Source organism: Rhamphochromis longiceps, linkage group LG1 (genome assembly GCF_057381845.1).
Source record: "Rhamphochromis longiceps isolate RC_006_pf linkage group LG1, R_longiceps_female_GT1.1, whole genome shotgun sequence".
Taxonomy (NCBI): domain Eukaryota; kingdom Metazoa; phylum Chordata; class Actinopteri; order Cichliformes; family Cichlidae; genus Rhamphochromis; species Rhamphochromis longiceps.
In genome coordinates this window covers 13,943,306-13,960,126 of record NC_140557.1, presented here as the reverse complement: position 1 = coordinate 13,960,126, position 16,821 = coordinate 13,943,306, and the positions used below count along the sequence as shown (strand labels likewise).

General features: G+C 37.8%; 1 protein-coding gene across 2 annotated transcripts in view; it reads left to right on the top strand.

Annotated features, from left to right (window-relative positions):
• Positions 1-16,821, top strand: part of mdga1 (MAM domain containing glycosylphosphatidylinositol anchor 1) — a 204,209-nt gene that overhangs the window by 138,855 nt on the left and 48,533 nt on the right. For both annotated transcript variants that reach the window (XM_085391380.1, XM_085391300.1), the window contains exons 12-13: positions 15,344-15,524; positions 15,671-15,694. In XM_085391380.1, coding sequence (XP_085247506.1) covers positions 15,344-15,524; positions 15,671-15,694 — 205 coding nt within the window. The remainder of the gene's footprint in view (positions 1-15,343; positions 15,525-15,670; positions 15,695-16,821) is intronic.

Below are 16,821 nucleotides of genomic sequence, written 5' to 3'. Positions count from 1 at the left end.
TGTGTAGACAGTCAAAGCCACTCATTTCCTTTCACTCATGCACTCAACTTTACTTTTAGGATTGTATTGTATGTTTGTTTTTGTTTTTTTATAAAAAAAAGTTTTGTATTAAACACACTTGTGTTTCCTTGCAGTGATATATCACTCTGAGGCAATTCCTAGGCAGGAATTATCAGCCTTCTGGACTTTTTATTTTAGATTTGCCACATATATTTAATTTGCTGTCTGGATCTGAGTGCCAGACTAGTACTAATGTGTTTATTACCAATTCCACAATGAAAGGAATGCCATCTTTTAACCACATGAGTCGAGAGACAGTTAGCATTTTTTAAATCCATTTTCATGTTTTAGCTTGCCCTCAAAGGATTGACTTTCTATTGAGGCCACTACATTTCTGGAACCCCGTGAAGGTTGTTAAATGAGTCTTGCAGTCACAAATTAGATTAAGCGTGTACTGAAGAAGCTTTTAAAACCTTAACTTCTTTCAACTCAATTTTGAGCCAAAACAAGGTGATGTTTTCACCATGATCTGATACACCACATTTATGTACGTTTGCATAAACTCGTAGGCTTTATGACTGACCCTCGACGAAATCCAGTACTTTCGGAGCCCCTAATAGGACAATGATCTAAAATTAGGAACCTCTGTCCACAATAGTAGAGCACCCTGAGGCCATGTTCTTGTTATGTTTCAAGCATCTACTCGTATATTACTGGCCTTTGTCAGAAGACATGAAGGTAGTGGTGAATTATACACAACTGGCTGGGGTTGGGTATGGTGTGCATGCATGTGTGTGAGAGAGAGACACTTAAACAGAGGGAACGTGAGGACTGCCAGCTTGCTTTTGTGTGGATGAATAGTTAATTCCCCTCCTGCTTCAAGACTTGGCTGCTTACCTTATTAAGTAAGGCTCTTCTGGGAGACAGAAAATGAGCACTAGTCTTCGTAAGATGCACATTAGATTGCATGCCTAAGCTCTCTGAAAACTCACTCTTCCTCCTTTGTTTCATCAACCTCTCCTGGCTGTCCTCGCCTTTTCTGCTATGTATCCTTATTTCACTTTAGTCTCTTACCTACTGTCCGTCCCATTTCTTTCTCCCTTTGTGCCTTGGTCACACTTTTGCATTCAGTCCTTCCAGCCCTCTCGGTCTCGCTCTCTCCCTCTTTCTCTCTCTCTCTCTCTTTCTCTCTCTCTCTCTCTCTCCATCTCCGTAAACTGCAAACCTAATGGCATTTGATGTCGGGTGAACCATGGAAAGCGGAATAGCGCTGATAAATAGTGGCTGCAAGTTCTTATGCCGACAGTGTTAAAATAATGAGTTGCATTAAGTGGCAGTTTAGGACTTCTTAAATGTTGTTAAGCTTTAATTGAATTTCAAGGTTTTTACCTGAATTTTTTTTTTTTATGTGTTCATTAGAGAGTGAAAAGAGACAGAAAAATAAGGAAGGCATGGAGGTTGTGAGCAAGAAAGTGAACGGAAGAGTGCGAATGGAGAGAAATACGATGCAAATTAAAGAAAAACATCAAATCTCACTGGCCCTCTCAACTATTAAATAGAGTACGAGAAAATTCAAATGTAATACCATCTCAATTTCACAACCCATCTATTTCTGAAACATTTTCTCCAGCTCATCCTTTTAACGCCTTGGCACTCTATCTTTTTAGCACCTACAAAATGATATGGGGGTCTCATGAGAAACAAGCAGGTATAGAGGGGAATACAAGAGGACTCGGTTCGTGTAGAACAGCACTCTTCATCGCAGATCTGACTACATGACTATAACTTTTATACTTTTTGCTTCAGCTTGATTCTTTTATTATGTGTGAATAGGTATGTTTTAAATGAGATTTAATGCAGATTTATTCTGTTTTATGCCTGAAGAATATGAATGTATTTCATATTGTATAACTGGCATTAATATATTTACTCGTTTGAACAAGGAATGTCCTTGTGTGTGTGCGCGTGTGTGTGTGTTCGCATGGCAGTTTATGTGGTTTACACCAAGACTCATTGGCAGGCTATGAAATCCTTGCTTACACGTCTTAATTTAGTTTCATTCTCCCTGCAGGGGGTTTCCCTGTGTTTGAATTAACAGTGTTGACAGGGCCTTTTTTTAAAAAGCCTGTCCTCACTCCACGTTTCCTCGAGAGATAATAAATTAATATGTGATAATTTTACCTTTTTACAGCAAGAGCAGCTGATTTACTTTTGTTTCTCAAGGCTTTGATATTATTTTGTCTCACACTAGAGCTGGGCGATATGAGATTTTTTCATATCACGATATGTTTTTTTCATTTCAGGCGATAACGATATCTATCACGATATAAGCCAAATAACTATATTTGTAAGATTTAAATGTGCCGTTGCTCACAAGTAAAATGTGAAATAATCAGCAGCTTGTTTTTATTTAAATATTTATTTCCCATAATAAGTTCAACAGGGTAGATGTACTTAAGGAACATGAAACTTTTTCAGATAAATAAAGGCAAATATTGCAAACTACACAAAAGGCAGCCACTAAAGCGTTTAAGTTTCAAAATAGAACAAACGAAACAGACTACTTAATTGTCAATTCCACTTAGAAACAAAATATTAATTCTAAAAATAAATCTTAGTTTGTTTTACAGAAGAACAGACAAAACTGACTAACTTTTGTCAATATCAAATAAACTGAGAACTAAAAGGAAATTCTCAATCTCTCCTTGTTGTATAGCTGAGCTTTTCAAACAGTTTTAACAGTTACTTTAGTCTGACAAAAGCCGAATGACGAATTAGCGCTTCCAGTCAGAGACTGAGGCTACGTCCACACGTACACGGGTATTTTTGAAAACGGAGATTTTCCGTTTTCGTTTTAAAAAATAATCCCGTCCACACATAAAGGCAGAAATGAAGGAAAACGCTGCTATGAACATGCCAAAGCAGCAGGTGGCGCTAGATTCCTAACCGTGCAGAAATGTTGGCCAATCAGAAGTCTAGAAGCCTCGGTGGGAAAAAGTAAACAAAGCTGCGGCATAGAAGCAGAACCGAGTTGTATGTGTGGAGGGACAGTAACTGTGTGTATGTGTAAGCATTTAAACACTGCAGAGAGTAGAATTAACAGTAACAGTATTGTAGAAATTCATTTCACTGAAACAATAACGTGGCGCACAGTGTGACGCATGCACCAGTTTATTGTATTTCCAGACTTGCTTTCGGCACAATTTACAGTGCACGCTACTCTGTTTTTTGTCAGACTTGAAATAGCCGAAATACCTTCACACTACGGAACTTCTATGGCTCTTCCGTTTGACAATCTCTCCGGCATTGGAACCATCATCTGTTTTCTCTTCGGTCACGCTCGGTTGATTTTTCTAGTCGGCACACTCATTTCCTCCATTACCCGCTGGCTGCTTCCCAAACAAACACATGTGCGGCTTGGCACTTGTGCTGTACGTAACAAGTCACGCGACGTGACGCTGTGGCTGTGATTGGTTCGGCTCTGCGCTACTTAGTTTGGATTGGCTGACCTTTTTTTTTTTTTTATTTTTTTTTTTTTTTATTTTAAGAGGACAAGAGCGGCGAGGTCTATCGCGATAGCTTAATTTCTCTATCGAGTAAAAGTTATATCGCGATACATATCGTTCTATCGCCCAGCTCTAGCTCACACACATAGAAAGCTCAGGGTTTATGTCATCAGAATTCTTCTGTGATGCATGTGCACTCATGTGTTATGTAAATAAATATGATTCAAACCCAAGAGGGTCAAATTTGTAGAATTTCTTTGCTGAAAAGTAGTTACACATTATCAAAATCTAGAAATACACATAAACAACTGGGAAGAACAAGAAAGGTTTAACGTGCTGGTCATCAAACTTGAAATGGACATTCAGAAAGCTGCTTAGTAAACATGTCTTTAACTCTAAGAGAAAGTGAATCAGTCTTTTGCTTTGCTTTAGTTGCATATATTTGCATGCAGTTATGTTGAAGTTTTCAATTCAGTTTAATTCATTTCAACCATCAACAATTTAGCGACAATTGGCAGCTCAAGACACTTTATTATGTATTGCAAAATAAAGTTCCTGCTATTGTATATTACAGATAAAAATCCCATTGATTAAAAATGTACCTTTGAACAAACACTTGACTACTGCGAAGAACAAAAAATAAATGATTACATGAAGAAAGGCAGCACTAGGTTCAGGACGTGCACCATCTGCAGTGACCTGTTGGAGTAAGGGGAAAGGAAAGAAGAGCACAGAGAGAGCATTACATAGAGAGGTCTCCACTTAGAGGGATGAAGGCAGTGGTTGTCTGCAGCTGCCACAGCTATGGAAACGCGGGTGTTTCCAATTGATTGAGAAGTCGAGTTGGTGAAGTCTCCTTTGATCCACTCAAAACAGTCCTCTACCAACTGTACAAACGATGACTAGCTGACACTGGAGTCTCTCACTGCTTGTGTGCTGAAATATTTCACTGTGTGTGCTTACACTGAAGCTAGCTGATTGAACTCTGTTATTTCACTTTGCTCTCTCTTCATTTTATGATTTTTTTCTGTAGGCTTGTAAATCAAATTTATAAAACTCTGGTCTTTTTCCTGACTGACTCTAACCGCATCTTTCCTTTTTTTTTAATTCATATTTTTATTAAGGTTTCAAAAGCAGGCATTCACAGTATGTACATCATGTAAGCATTCTTCATACTTAGGTTATCTGCCTTAAATACTGAAATAGTATTTTAATTTACATCCAAGTCATAAGGGAAGAATACTTACAACGATAGAAGTAATTGAAACCATCACATAATCCGAAAATCAAAAAACAAAAAACAAAACTAACAAACCTAAGAAAAGAGAAAAAAAAAAAAAAAAAAAAAAAAAGAAACAAAAAACAAAAAAACAAAAAACAAAAAAAAACACGGATGTGTTGGTATGGGGTGATCCTATAAATATATATACATACATCATAATTATTGGTTTGTAATAGTAAAATCTGGCCTATGAGGCGTGATATATTTAACCCAGTTTTCCCAATATGATGTAAATTTCTCCAGCTTGTGGTTAACAGAAGCTGTTATCTTTTCCATGTTATAAATTTCCATTGTGATTTCCATCCATGTACTTATGTTTGGGCTCTCTGGGGATAACCATTTTCTGGTGATATTCTTTTTACAGGCCACCAATAAAATATTTATTAAATGTTTATCATATTTAGGCCATTCCTGAGGTATATATCCAAAGAACATAGTCTTACTCTCGAGAGATATTTCACGTTTAAAGATATCCTGTAAGGCATTATGTATTTCTCTCCAATAATCCCTCAAGATTGAGCAGTCCCAGAAAATATGGTAATGATTTGCACTTTGATTTCCACAGTTCCTCCAACAAGCAGGGGGGTTATCATCATAATGAGACTTCTGAGAAGGTGTTATAAAGTATCTAATTAGGCACTTCCAGCCAAATTCCCTCCACTTTTGTGAGCTGGTACACATCCACTGATATCTCCATATTGCCGTCCATTCTTCCTCTAATATTTTTATCCCTCCTTCCTTCTCCCATTTTGTTCTAATATATGAAGTCGAATGTGGTTTCAAATCCATTAGACCCTTATAGAGACATGATACAATTCTATCAATAGTTTCTGAGTTATAGCTTTTTATAAACAGTTCCATCAAGCGTGTGTTTATCATTGTTACGTTTCTCATCTTCGTGTCGGCATAGTGCCTTAACTGCAGATATCGATAGAAGTCTTCTTTTTCTAATGAAAATGTTTTTCTAAGCATGTCAAAGCTGAACAATTTTCCATCCTTCATTATACTGCACAGGGCTGTTATGCCCTTACCTGTCCAGTCCTTGAATCTAGAATCCAGTTCATTAGGTTTGAACTCTGAGTCGTAAGCACACCATTTAAGAACTGTAATATTGGTCTCGAGTTTATATTCCTTTATAATAGTTCTCCATGTTTTAAGGGTCCTTTTCACCCACATGTTATCAGTATTTTTTATATAGGTTTGTAAGTTATTGTCAGCTAGAGTTGCCTGAATAGGTATAGACAGCATTTGTTCCTCAATGGTTTTCCATTGGGCAGTGTATGATTGGTTACACCAGCATATTATTGCTCTCATCTGCGCTGCAAAATAATAATATCTGAGGTCAGGGAGGCCCCATCCTCCCTTTTGCTTAGCCAGCTGTAGTGTTTTAAGGCGAACCCTTGGTCTTTTACCTTGCCATATATATCTAGATAACATTTTATCCCACTCATTAAATTGACTTTGGTTAATCTCTATTGGTAGGGTTTGAAATAGATACAAAAATCTTGGCAATACATTCATTTTAATAGAATCAATTCTTGAATTAAAACTAAAGAAAGGAATTAAATTCCATCTTACTATATCTTCCTTTATTTTTTTGTATAAGGGTAGGTAGTTCTGTTCGAATAGTTTTGTAAGGTCTTTCGGTAAATTTATGCCTAAATATTTAAAACACTCCGTTTGCCATACCAGAGAGTAGCTACATTTTATTTCTTCTGGTGGGCTGTAGTTATATGAGAGTAGCTGGGTTTTACCTATATTAATTTTATAGCCTGATAATTGGCCGTATTGTTCAAATGACTGCATCAGCTTAGGTAAAGAATATGTTGGGTGTCCAAGGTAAATCAAAATGTCATCCGCGTAGCAAGCCAGTTTATATTGTGTCCCTTTGATAAAAATTCCCTTAATGTCCTTATTTTGCCTGATGGATTGAGCTAGTGGTTCCAAGTATAGTGCAAAAAGTAACGGTGACCATGCACAGCCCTGTCTAGTGCCCCTTTTTAGGGTAAAACTGTTGGATAGGCATCCATTAATTTTGATCCTGGCTGTAGGATTATCATATAATGCTTGTATCGTTTTAATAATCATATCATGAAAGCCAAATTTATATAGTACCCTGTAGAGGAACTTCCAATTGACAGAGTCAAAGGCTTTTTCAGCGTCTACACTCATCACAATTGCTTTGATTTTGTGTTTTTGTATATGGTCCATAATGTGTAGTGTCTTTCGTATATTGTCCTGTGTTTGGCGTTGATGTATGAAACCTGTTTGATCATTACATATCAGTGTTGGTAGGAACTCTTCTAGCCGTTTGGCCATGATAGATGTGAAAAGTTTATAGTCCACGTTAAGAACAGAGATTGGCCTGAAAGATCCACATTCCATTTTATCTTTGCCTTCTTTTGGTATAACTGAAATAATTGCCTCCTTCCAACTGGGGGGCATTTGTGCCTTTTTCAAAACCCAATTCAATGTAGGCAGTAAGACAGGTATCAGTTCCTTTTTAAATTCTTTATACCACTCTGCCGTGTAACCATCTGGTCCTGGTGATTTACTTAATTTAAGCCTATTAATTGCAGCTTTTAATTCTTCCTCAGTTATATTCATTGTCATTGCTTGATTTTGTTCTTCATCTAGAGTGGGTAAGTCTAGAGAGTTCAGAAAGCTATCCATCTGAGCTTCAGTCCCGCCCGGGGCTTCAGAGTATAGGGTTTTATAAAATCTTTCAAAGGCTTCCTGTATTTCATTTAATTTATTTTTTATCACTTTTGTACTTGGGTCCCTAATTTTATAAATTGTATTTTCCGCTATCTTTTTTTTCAATTTCCACGCCAATATTTTGGTAGATTTAATGCCACTTTCATATTGTCTCTGTTTCAAAAACATTAAATCTTTCTTGATTTCTTGTGTGGCTATATTGTTAATTTCGTTCCTAATGTTTTTGATGTCCCTTAATATATCCTGTGTTAAGTCCCTTTTATGTCTTCTTTCTAATTCCTTTAGTTTCTTACTCAACTCTTCTAATTTTCTATTCTTATCTTTTTTCCTAAATGAAGCTATTGCTATAATTTTCCCTCTTAGTACCGCCTTCAGAGTATCCCATAGTATGGGAGGTGGTACTTCTCCGGTATCATTGAACTCTAAAAAGAGACTAATTTCTGATTTAATTTGTGCCTTGAAAGGTGAATCATTCAATAGACTTGAGTTCAATTTCCATGTATTATTTTTTAACCGTAAGTTAAAATCAATGGATAAATATATTGGTGCATGGTCACTTATATCTATCGTTCCAATTCCACAAGTATATATTTTATCCTTATCTTTACCAAATGTTATAAAATAATCTATCCTTGTATAAAGAGAGTGTGGGGCAGAGTAGTAAGTATAGTCCTTTCTATTAGGAAAAAGGTCTCGCCATATGTCCATTAATCCTACCTCCTCAAAAAGTGCATTCACTTTGATATATGGAGATTTCATATCGTATGTTTTCTTGCTAGACGAGTCTAATTTTGGCTGCAGGTGTATATTTAAATCCCCTCCACAGATCAAAAGGCCTTCTGTTTCTGTTACCATAATATTAATAATCCTTTGGAAGAAGCTAATATCACTCTTTGGTGGGGCATAAACATTTAAGAGGGTGATCAAATTCCCATCTATTTTCCCTTTTACTAGAATAAATCTGCCCTCTTTATCACCCATTTCAGATACTTTTTCAAAGTTTAATTTGCTTGAAATAAGGATTGCAACTCCTCTCCTATGTCCTGATTTGTATGAAGAAAAAAACAGATTAGTAAAACCCATTCTCTTTAATTTTACGTGCTCCTTATCTGTCATGTGGGTCTCCTGTAAGTAGACTATATGGGCTTGTTCTGCTTTCACTTTAGTTAGGATTTTAGTACGTTTAATTGGATTTAACAGCCCATTAACATTGAAAGATATAAATTTTACTTTATCACTAGCCATATGTAATCAGCGTATGTCCATAAAGCAAGTAAAATTAAACTTATCAGATCTACTCCCTAAACAGACAAACATATCAAACATAAACATCAAATACAGAGAAAAAAAAACAAAAAAAACTGTGATTCCAAGGCTGGGGTCTCTAAGAAATGACCCTGTGTAGAGCTAGAGAAAACGTCTAGCTGTGGAGGAAAGCCTCTCCCATATATGGGCTGAGGGCCCCCATCATGGCACTTGAGGCGGCAGAAAACAAAGTCGTTGTTCATTTCACAAAAAGTGTGTCCTTATGTGTCTCTCGCTTATATCTGTGTAGTCTCATCCAATTGGGGTAAAGATATTCTCACAAAACATCTTGAAATATATTTAACACCACGTATTTTTACCTCATTTTAACGTCCGACAGTACTTATAGCTCCTCTGGCGAGGGCATGATCTGTCTTCTGAAGGTTCGCAGTCTCGTCCTGATATCTTTCTCTCGCTCGTCGTCTGTCCCTCGCTGAGTTGGACCTCTCGTGGTTTCCCAGGCGGTACGGGACAGCTGCTCGACCAGACTCTCCTTCGGTGTAGTCACATTAACTGGAAGTCCTCTGTCCTTCATGTCTGTAGTCGCCTCCTCCGCCGTCTGATACAGAACTATTCCATCCTCATAAAACACTCGTAGTTTTGCCGGGAACGGAGTATGGAAGCGGATGTTTTTCTGCTTTAACACCCGCTTCGCCTCTACGTACTCCTTTCTCTTCTGCAGTACTACTGGAGGGTAGTCATGGTCAAAGAATATCAATTTCCCATTCAGAAAAACTTTCTTCTTTTCCCAAGCTCTACGTAGGATCTCTTCTTTAACCCTATAGCGGAGAAATTTGACTATTATTGATCGCGTTTTATCTTGCCTGTCTCCGGCGGGTCTTAAAGCCAGCGCCCGATGTGCTCTCTCGATGCCAAACTCCTCGTTAGGGTTTATCTCCAGAGTGTCCCGCAGTAGTTTTTCCACAAAGTCCACCATAGACGAGCCCTCGGCTCCTTCCGGGACATTGTAGATCCTTAAATTTTTTCGTCGGGATCTTCCTTCATAGTCAAGTAGCTTATTTTCTTGTTGATGCATGACTTTTATCATCTTATTCAGAGTCTGTTCCAAGTTTTGAACACGGTCTTCCACTTTTTCAATTCGTACCTCTGCCTCTGTTATTTTTTGATTAACGCTGGTAATCTCTGATTTAATATCAGTTAATTGTTCTTTTATGTCTTTTCGGAAGTCCCGAATCTCCTCCAGGATTTTTGTCAAACTTACGTCGGCACTTGAGAGAGCTGGGTTAGCATTAGCTTCGCCTTCTTGTCCCTTCGTAAGAGAGCTGCTCCTCAAATTTTCTGCATCTGCAGTTTCTGCTGCGGTGGTTTCTTTGTTTGCACGCGTCTTCCCCATTCTTGCCCCTCTCATCTATTCGAGTATTATTTGTAGGTCTAGTATTTGATGTTCTGAAGGGACGAAATAACTATTTTCGCGAGGGAGCTATTGCTTTAGCCTGCCATTCGGGATGGTGACGTCACCGGAACAGTCAAACCGCATCTTTCCATTAACCTCGTATGCAATAACATGGCCTTGGTGAATGTTTTTGAATATCCTTATTAACTCTTGCCAATCAGAAACTACTTTTTTACTTCTGTCCTTACATACACTCACTGGACAGTTTATTAGGTACACCTTGCTTCAGAACTCCCTTAATTATTTAGGGCAAAGATTCAATAGGGTGCTGGAAACATTCCTCTGTGGTTTTGGTCCCATTCTATGCACGTGTTGAGGGTCACATATGGCAACAGACTCAATAAACTGATCTGCAAGGCCAGTAGTGTTGTGGGGATGGAGCTGGACTCCTTTAAGGTGGTGTTGGAGAGGCGGATCTTGTCCAAGATAAGGACAATGCTGGACAATACCTCCCCCCCCCCCCACTCCCTGATGAGGTAGCCAGTCACAGAAGCATGTTTAGTGAAAGACAGATTACCCAAAAAGATTGGTTGTGTTGTATAATCACAGATGCTCTTCTGCATATCTTGGCTGTAAAGATTCATTATTGTATTTACTGTTGCCTTACTGTCCCTATTGCTATAACTTCAATTGCCTTTCTCCCTGATTCTAAGGTTATATTGAACATATCTACATTCCTCAGTGACCTGAGTTGCTGACATGTCATTAGCTGATTAGATATTTGTGAAAAGATGTTCTTAATAAAATAGGCTGGTTAGTGTATAGCATGTTTGCATTTTAAGAAAACATGTTATACACGTTTTCAAGAAGATACAAAACCAGGAACGTTACACATATTCTCCCATTGTTTTGTTTTTTTACAGTCAGCATGATTTTAAAACTAATGTAAGGAAAATATCAACCTGGTAACCAAGAAACCTCTTTAGCCATCTTTAGATGGAAATTAGTCAGCTAACTCCCTTCTAACTTCTAAGTCCATTAAACTTCATAAATCCTGTTTCTCATGATGACTGGATGTTAAACTTAATTGTTACACCTGGTAGAGCAGCCACACTCATCATTTTATTTAATATGAAAGAATTTAGACAGTTTTTAACTCTCAGTGATGTTGCAGTGTTTGTTTGACTTTGGAACCTGAAGAGGACCTGGAAACAGCTAATGACATCAGACTTAAAGAGCGAATAGTCTCTCTCTCACACTAGCCAACTCGTTTTATTGCCTAAACCACATTGACTGGTTTTGGTGCCTAAACCTGCATATAACCTGGAAGCGATTTGCTCATTGCTGTGAATTGCTTTCAGTGTGTATGTTGCTTAAGCCTAAGAAAACATCAAGATCAAACCAAACAACACACAAAAATGAAGCTAAAGCCTAAAAGAAACCAAAGAAAGTGTAAAAATCACGAATTCAGTGTGTGATTCTGGTGACAAAGTGACTTACTCAAATTCAGCTATTGCCAGAAATGAAATATAATTTATATTTGTATTCTTTCCATTTCTTTGTTTGTTTGTTTTTATCCATTTTTATTCAAAAAATCCTTTTCCTGTCTGAATATTCTTCACCTCTTTTCTATATTGACCAGTCTAAACCCAAGTTGTGTGTGTTATATCACTGAAGTTGTTCAGCTAGTAGCTGACCTGCCTTCACATAATAACTATTCAGGTTCTTGCACTCTAAGATTTAGCCACACACAGTCACACAAAGTGTCTCTGTGCAAGCACACAGTCCACATTACCATATATATGAGAGATGAAAAATATTCATGATGAATTAGAGTTGTACATTAAATCAATATAGGAATAATTTATGTACATAACTAGCCCAACAAGGCAGATACACACGTATGTTTGCACACAGATAGACCACATAGGCCTTTGTAAGCATAACTTTTCAATAGACAGAGTGCAAAGAAATGCATCAAGTATCAGTAAATTGCTGGATCAGTCATAAAAGAGAACCATTAACAGACGATAATAGAAAAATTAACCTTAGCACAAGGCTGCCTCGCCGTATGCTGTCAGTCCACATTTCTGTCATTTACAGATCACTCTGCCTCCATGGTCCTATTTCATAGCACAAGTTCTCCTGCTCTTGCCCTCTTTTACACAATATTTGTCTTGTTGTGTCTTTATTAAAAGTCCGATGGCAATACAGATGAAAATGCTGTTTGGCTGAAAGTGTCTGTACAGCAGGCAATATGTCAGTCCCACTCCTGTCTCATTCTGTTGTTCCCTTTGTACTATTTTGTTGCACTCTTACCCCTTTCCCCTTGCCTGTCACATAGACTCACACAAATAAGCATAGAGACACTGACAATATGTCCTGCTGAGGAAAGCAGAGAAAGACAGAGGCAGGGTGAAACAGACTTCAACCTGTGGTAGGAGCAGCTGGCTTCTCTAAGTCACACTTCAGCACCTCATTGATCCAGTGGTCCTAGTTCCAAAGAGTGTATGTGCATGTGTGTTAAAGTCCCCTCATAGTTTTTCAGTATCATTAATCTCCAGCGCACTGCATGTACGTGTACACACACATACACACTGCCCACTCATTAATAAAGGATAATATATTTCCAAAACTCAGGCAGATATTCACTCATCTCTTCTTGCTAACACACACTCTATACATTTTAAATGTGCATAACTTTTCTTTCCTGCTGTATTCCATATAAATATGCATATCCGATGTGTGAGCAGAGTGTAAATGTTTTTTATGGCTCAATATGAGCGTAAGTTGGTGCTAAAAGGGTGCAATTCATAGTCTTCTGCATCATATGATAGTGTAAATGCTCCAGAAACGGAGCAAATATCTGAGGAAATCACTCATCTGCAGTTGGAGTTGCAGTTGATTACAATAAATAATAAGCAACAACAGCACCAAAAGAATGGACAAATGATATTCATATCATGCCCTATAGTACTTGACAAGACTCGTTGCTTTTGGAGAAACTGAAGCCGTAAACCATTTTTGGCCTAAAACTTTATTAGGCTGTATTATTGCTTTTACTTAAAATTACCTTCTTCGAGTTTTTAGTGAATGGATCATTAGGTCCATTGTATATCAGCCATGGACTGATGGTCTCAAGTATTTTGGTTAGTTGCATTGCAACAGGAATGTTGGATGTTTGTTTGTTTTTTAGCAGTTCAGTTTTTAGATACAATTTATACTATTTTATACTTAAAAATATTTAAGTGGAAGAAGTGGTTTTTTTTGTTTGTTTTTTTCTGTAAGCAGTTATTTAGCTTTCATGGTCTCTATTGGTGGAGCTACAAAAGGGATCGCCAATGTCTGGCAAAAAGGGCAAACTTCATTTTGGAAGAACTGAAATGGAAACACCAAAAGTGGCACTGAGAAAAGAAGTTTGCCATCATGGCACAATGTCTGGTGAGGATGCATGGACTTGATACCAAGCATGTTGCTGAGCACACACTTGGGCTGTGGCTGCCGTTGGGGTCTCGCACAGTAATTGGAGTTGTACAAAGTTTTTGGCAGGCCAGGCAGGAGTCAGCTCAGTCTAGCAGAGTTGGAATTTGTGTCAGTATGTAGACATCCAATGAAAACTGCACACCTTAACTTGAGGGAGGATGTCAGAGCATAGAGTACTATAGCAATTATAGCAAAAGTAACTAAATCCACCAGTGATTTAATGTTAAATTAGAACAGCAATTGAGCCTATAAGGGCATTTTTAATAGATATACCTTTATATAAATCTATATATATATTTTTATCGCAGTGTCACTCAAGAAGTATGAAATGTCATATCTAGGAGATCCTAAATCCAAATTCATGCTGAATATAAAAAAAAATGTGTCTGTAATTATATGATGTTCACAAAACTTCAGCTGCTGACTATCTGAGAAAACTGTACAGGAGACATTTATCATAAACACAAAACCATGTGCACACTTAAACACACAATACCCGCAGTATACACACACTTCTGTGCTGCATGTGTTACCTGATAATGGCATGCTGTGGGTGTACTAAGCTGTTATGGTGGAGTGGCTGACCTAATGCATTAGATTGAGCTCACTGTCAGGTCTTTAAGTAGCTGGGATCAGAGGCAGATACACAGCTAATGGATCCTTCTCTCCGTGGGTGGAATAACACAGCAATAGCTCTATTTAATGGAAAAAAAGACTTAACTTTAAAAGAATGAGAAGACGCCAATTGGTTGAGCTCAATATCTTAACCATTTTAATATTTCATGATACACAGCTAAATAAGTTATTGGAAGTTGGGGGGGTTTAAAGATTGTATTTATATTTAAAAGCATGCATGATTGAAAAGTGCTGCTATTAAACAAACCTATTGAGTCCCTATTGTGGAAACAGAAGTGGAAATCACATAACTTGCTCAGAGCACTAAAACTAACCAACAGGTATTTTTAAACATCAAAATTGATGTGGGAGACCACTGATATACCGAAACTAATGTAGCCTCTTCTGGCCTTTAAAGCTCTTAGAGAGAATCAATTTTAGGAAGGCAGCTTGTATACTTTATTTTGAAAATAAAGTAGACTGAAAACATACCTAAGCTATGTTGGTTGGGAATATACCCCAGAAAGGTAAGTTTATCCCTATATGTAATTTCACATAAAAACATACACTAATGTGATTTGATAATGAGTTGTTAAAAAATGAGCTGCCATGTTTTAATTTTTTTTTTTTTTTTGCTCCAAAAAAACTTCAACCCTGTGTCTGATGTTGTTTGTGTATTTAAATGAAAGTGCTGGGGTATTATGACTATTATACTAGTAAGGACTAGGATTGCATGAAAATCCTCCAGATGCGAGATGAGCTGGAGTTGTTAAATGAGTTGTGGCTTTTTCCCAGTGACTTCTGAATGACGAAATTTTAGGACATCCAAGTAAAGTGATAGAGCTGATGGGGTATGACCAAAGATGAACGAACCCAAAATGAAAAGAAAGAAAGGGGAATGGGAAATATGCCTGACACCACTGACACGTCCTTATGTGACTCCTTTACCCTTTCTCCTACTCAGTCAAATCATTGTATGTACAGTTTTTTTACACTTTTGACCAAGTACATTTGCACATTAACAAGCCTTCATCTTTTCTATTTGTGTGTATGTGTTTGTGTACCTATGTACGAATGCAGAACAAGCAAAACCTGCTGTCAAAACAAATAGACCTCAAGGGTAAGACACCAGAAAAGGGTGTTCTGATGTCCTACGCAGTATCAGACCTGAAAATCCCTCTGTCCTACGAGGTCCGGCTGGCCCCTATTACCACCTACAGCACTGGGGACTATGTCAGTCGAATCATCCAGTATTCAGAACGTGAGTCTCGCTTAAAATCCTCGATCTTTGTCTGCAGTCATTAGATATTTTTTTTAATCCAACCATATACTTACACAAAGCATAGATCAATTGATGGGTTGTTCATGTTTGAGTGCTAATCAATATTATCATAATTCTTTTTACAGCCTACACTTACCCAAGACCTTCAGGTGAGACTCAACTGCCATCCTTTGCTCTTGTACATTTGATCATCTTTAACTTTCTTTTTCAAACTGATTTATGACAGAATGGTAAAGAGATGAAGGCATGTTGAATTCTGATGAAGGTTTAAATAAGCATGTTTGCTCCAAGCAGTGTCAGCACAAGTCTGCCAAGGCAAAGGTTCCCAACACGCGACCCCGTGACTCATGACCCTTAATCATATTGTTGCGATGAAAATAATGGGGTAACAAAAAATGATGGGTGAAACAAGCTCTATAGAATTTTAAATGTCTTGAAATGGTGACAATGGGAGAAGGATATCAGGTCGGTTATGATGGTATGATTGGCTAGGCTTGAAAATTTTCAAATACAAAATGTGGGCCATTCTGTATGTTTTAAACTTGATCAGGCTATATTAAAACTATGTTCCATCTCATCATAGATTTTTAGTTCCTTTCTCTCTCTGTTAGCCCCCTCTGTCTGTCACAGTTTTCCACCAGCGTCTATCCTCTCTCTTACCATCCCTCTCTCTTTTTCTCAGTCAATTGCATCTTGTCTATTTTCTTCATTAAGAGACACGCAGCATTTTTCTGGCAGGAGTGTCAGTTGGCTCCATCAGGGTGAGGCAATTAAAACAACAGCAGATTGGAACAGACTGCGAGAACAACAGTGTAAATTGAAAGGAGCGCATGTACTAGAGCAGGGTGTGAATAGTAATAGATTAGCTCCCTGAAACAGAGAGGCGCACACACGCCGTCCTCTTGGGGAGCACAAGCCATATGCATCTGCAGCGGACTGTGTGTGTCCGGGAAGCTTTCACTGATGCTGTCAGCTTTCACTGATGCTGTCAGCTTGGATGGTTTTAGATGGCTGTTGTTATACTCTCTTGGCTCAATTTTCATTTGTTTAGTGAGTCTCTGATAATTGCTCTCCAGATGGGCTAATGAAGGTGACTACACCACGGAAAGAAGGCTCTTTATCTTGCTTAACAAGAGACATTAACATCAACGACGACAAAACTCGGGGTGTTCTTCAAAATATCTTTTTTGTCCTTAATGATCTATGTGACAGTATCAAAGTGTCTCTCAAAGCATATTAATGGGAAAACATTAAAAGAATCACATAGCTCAGAGAA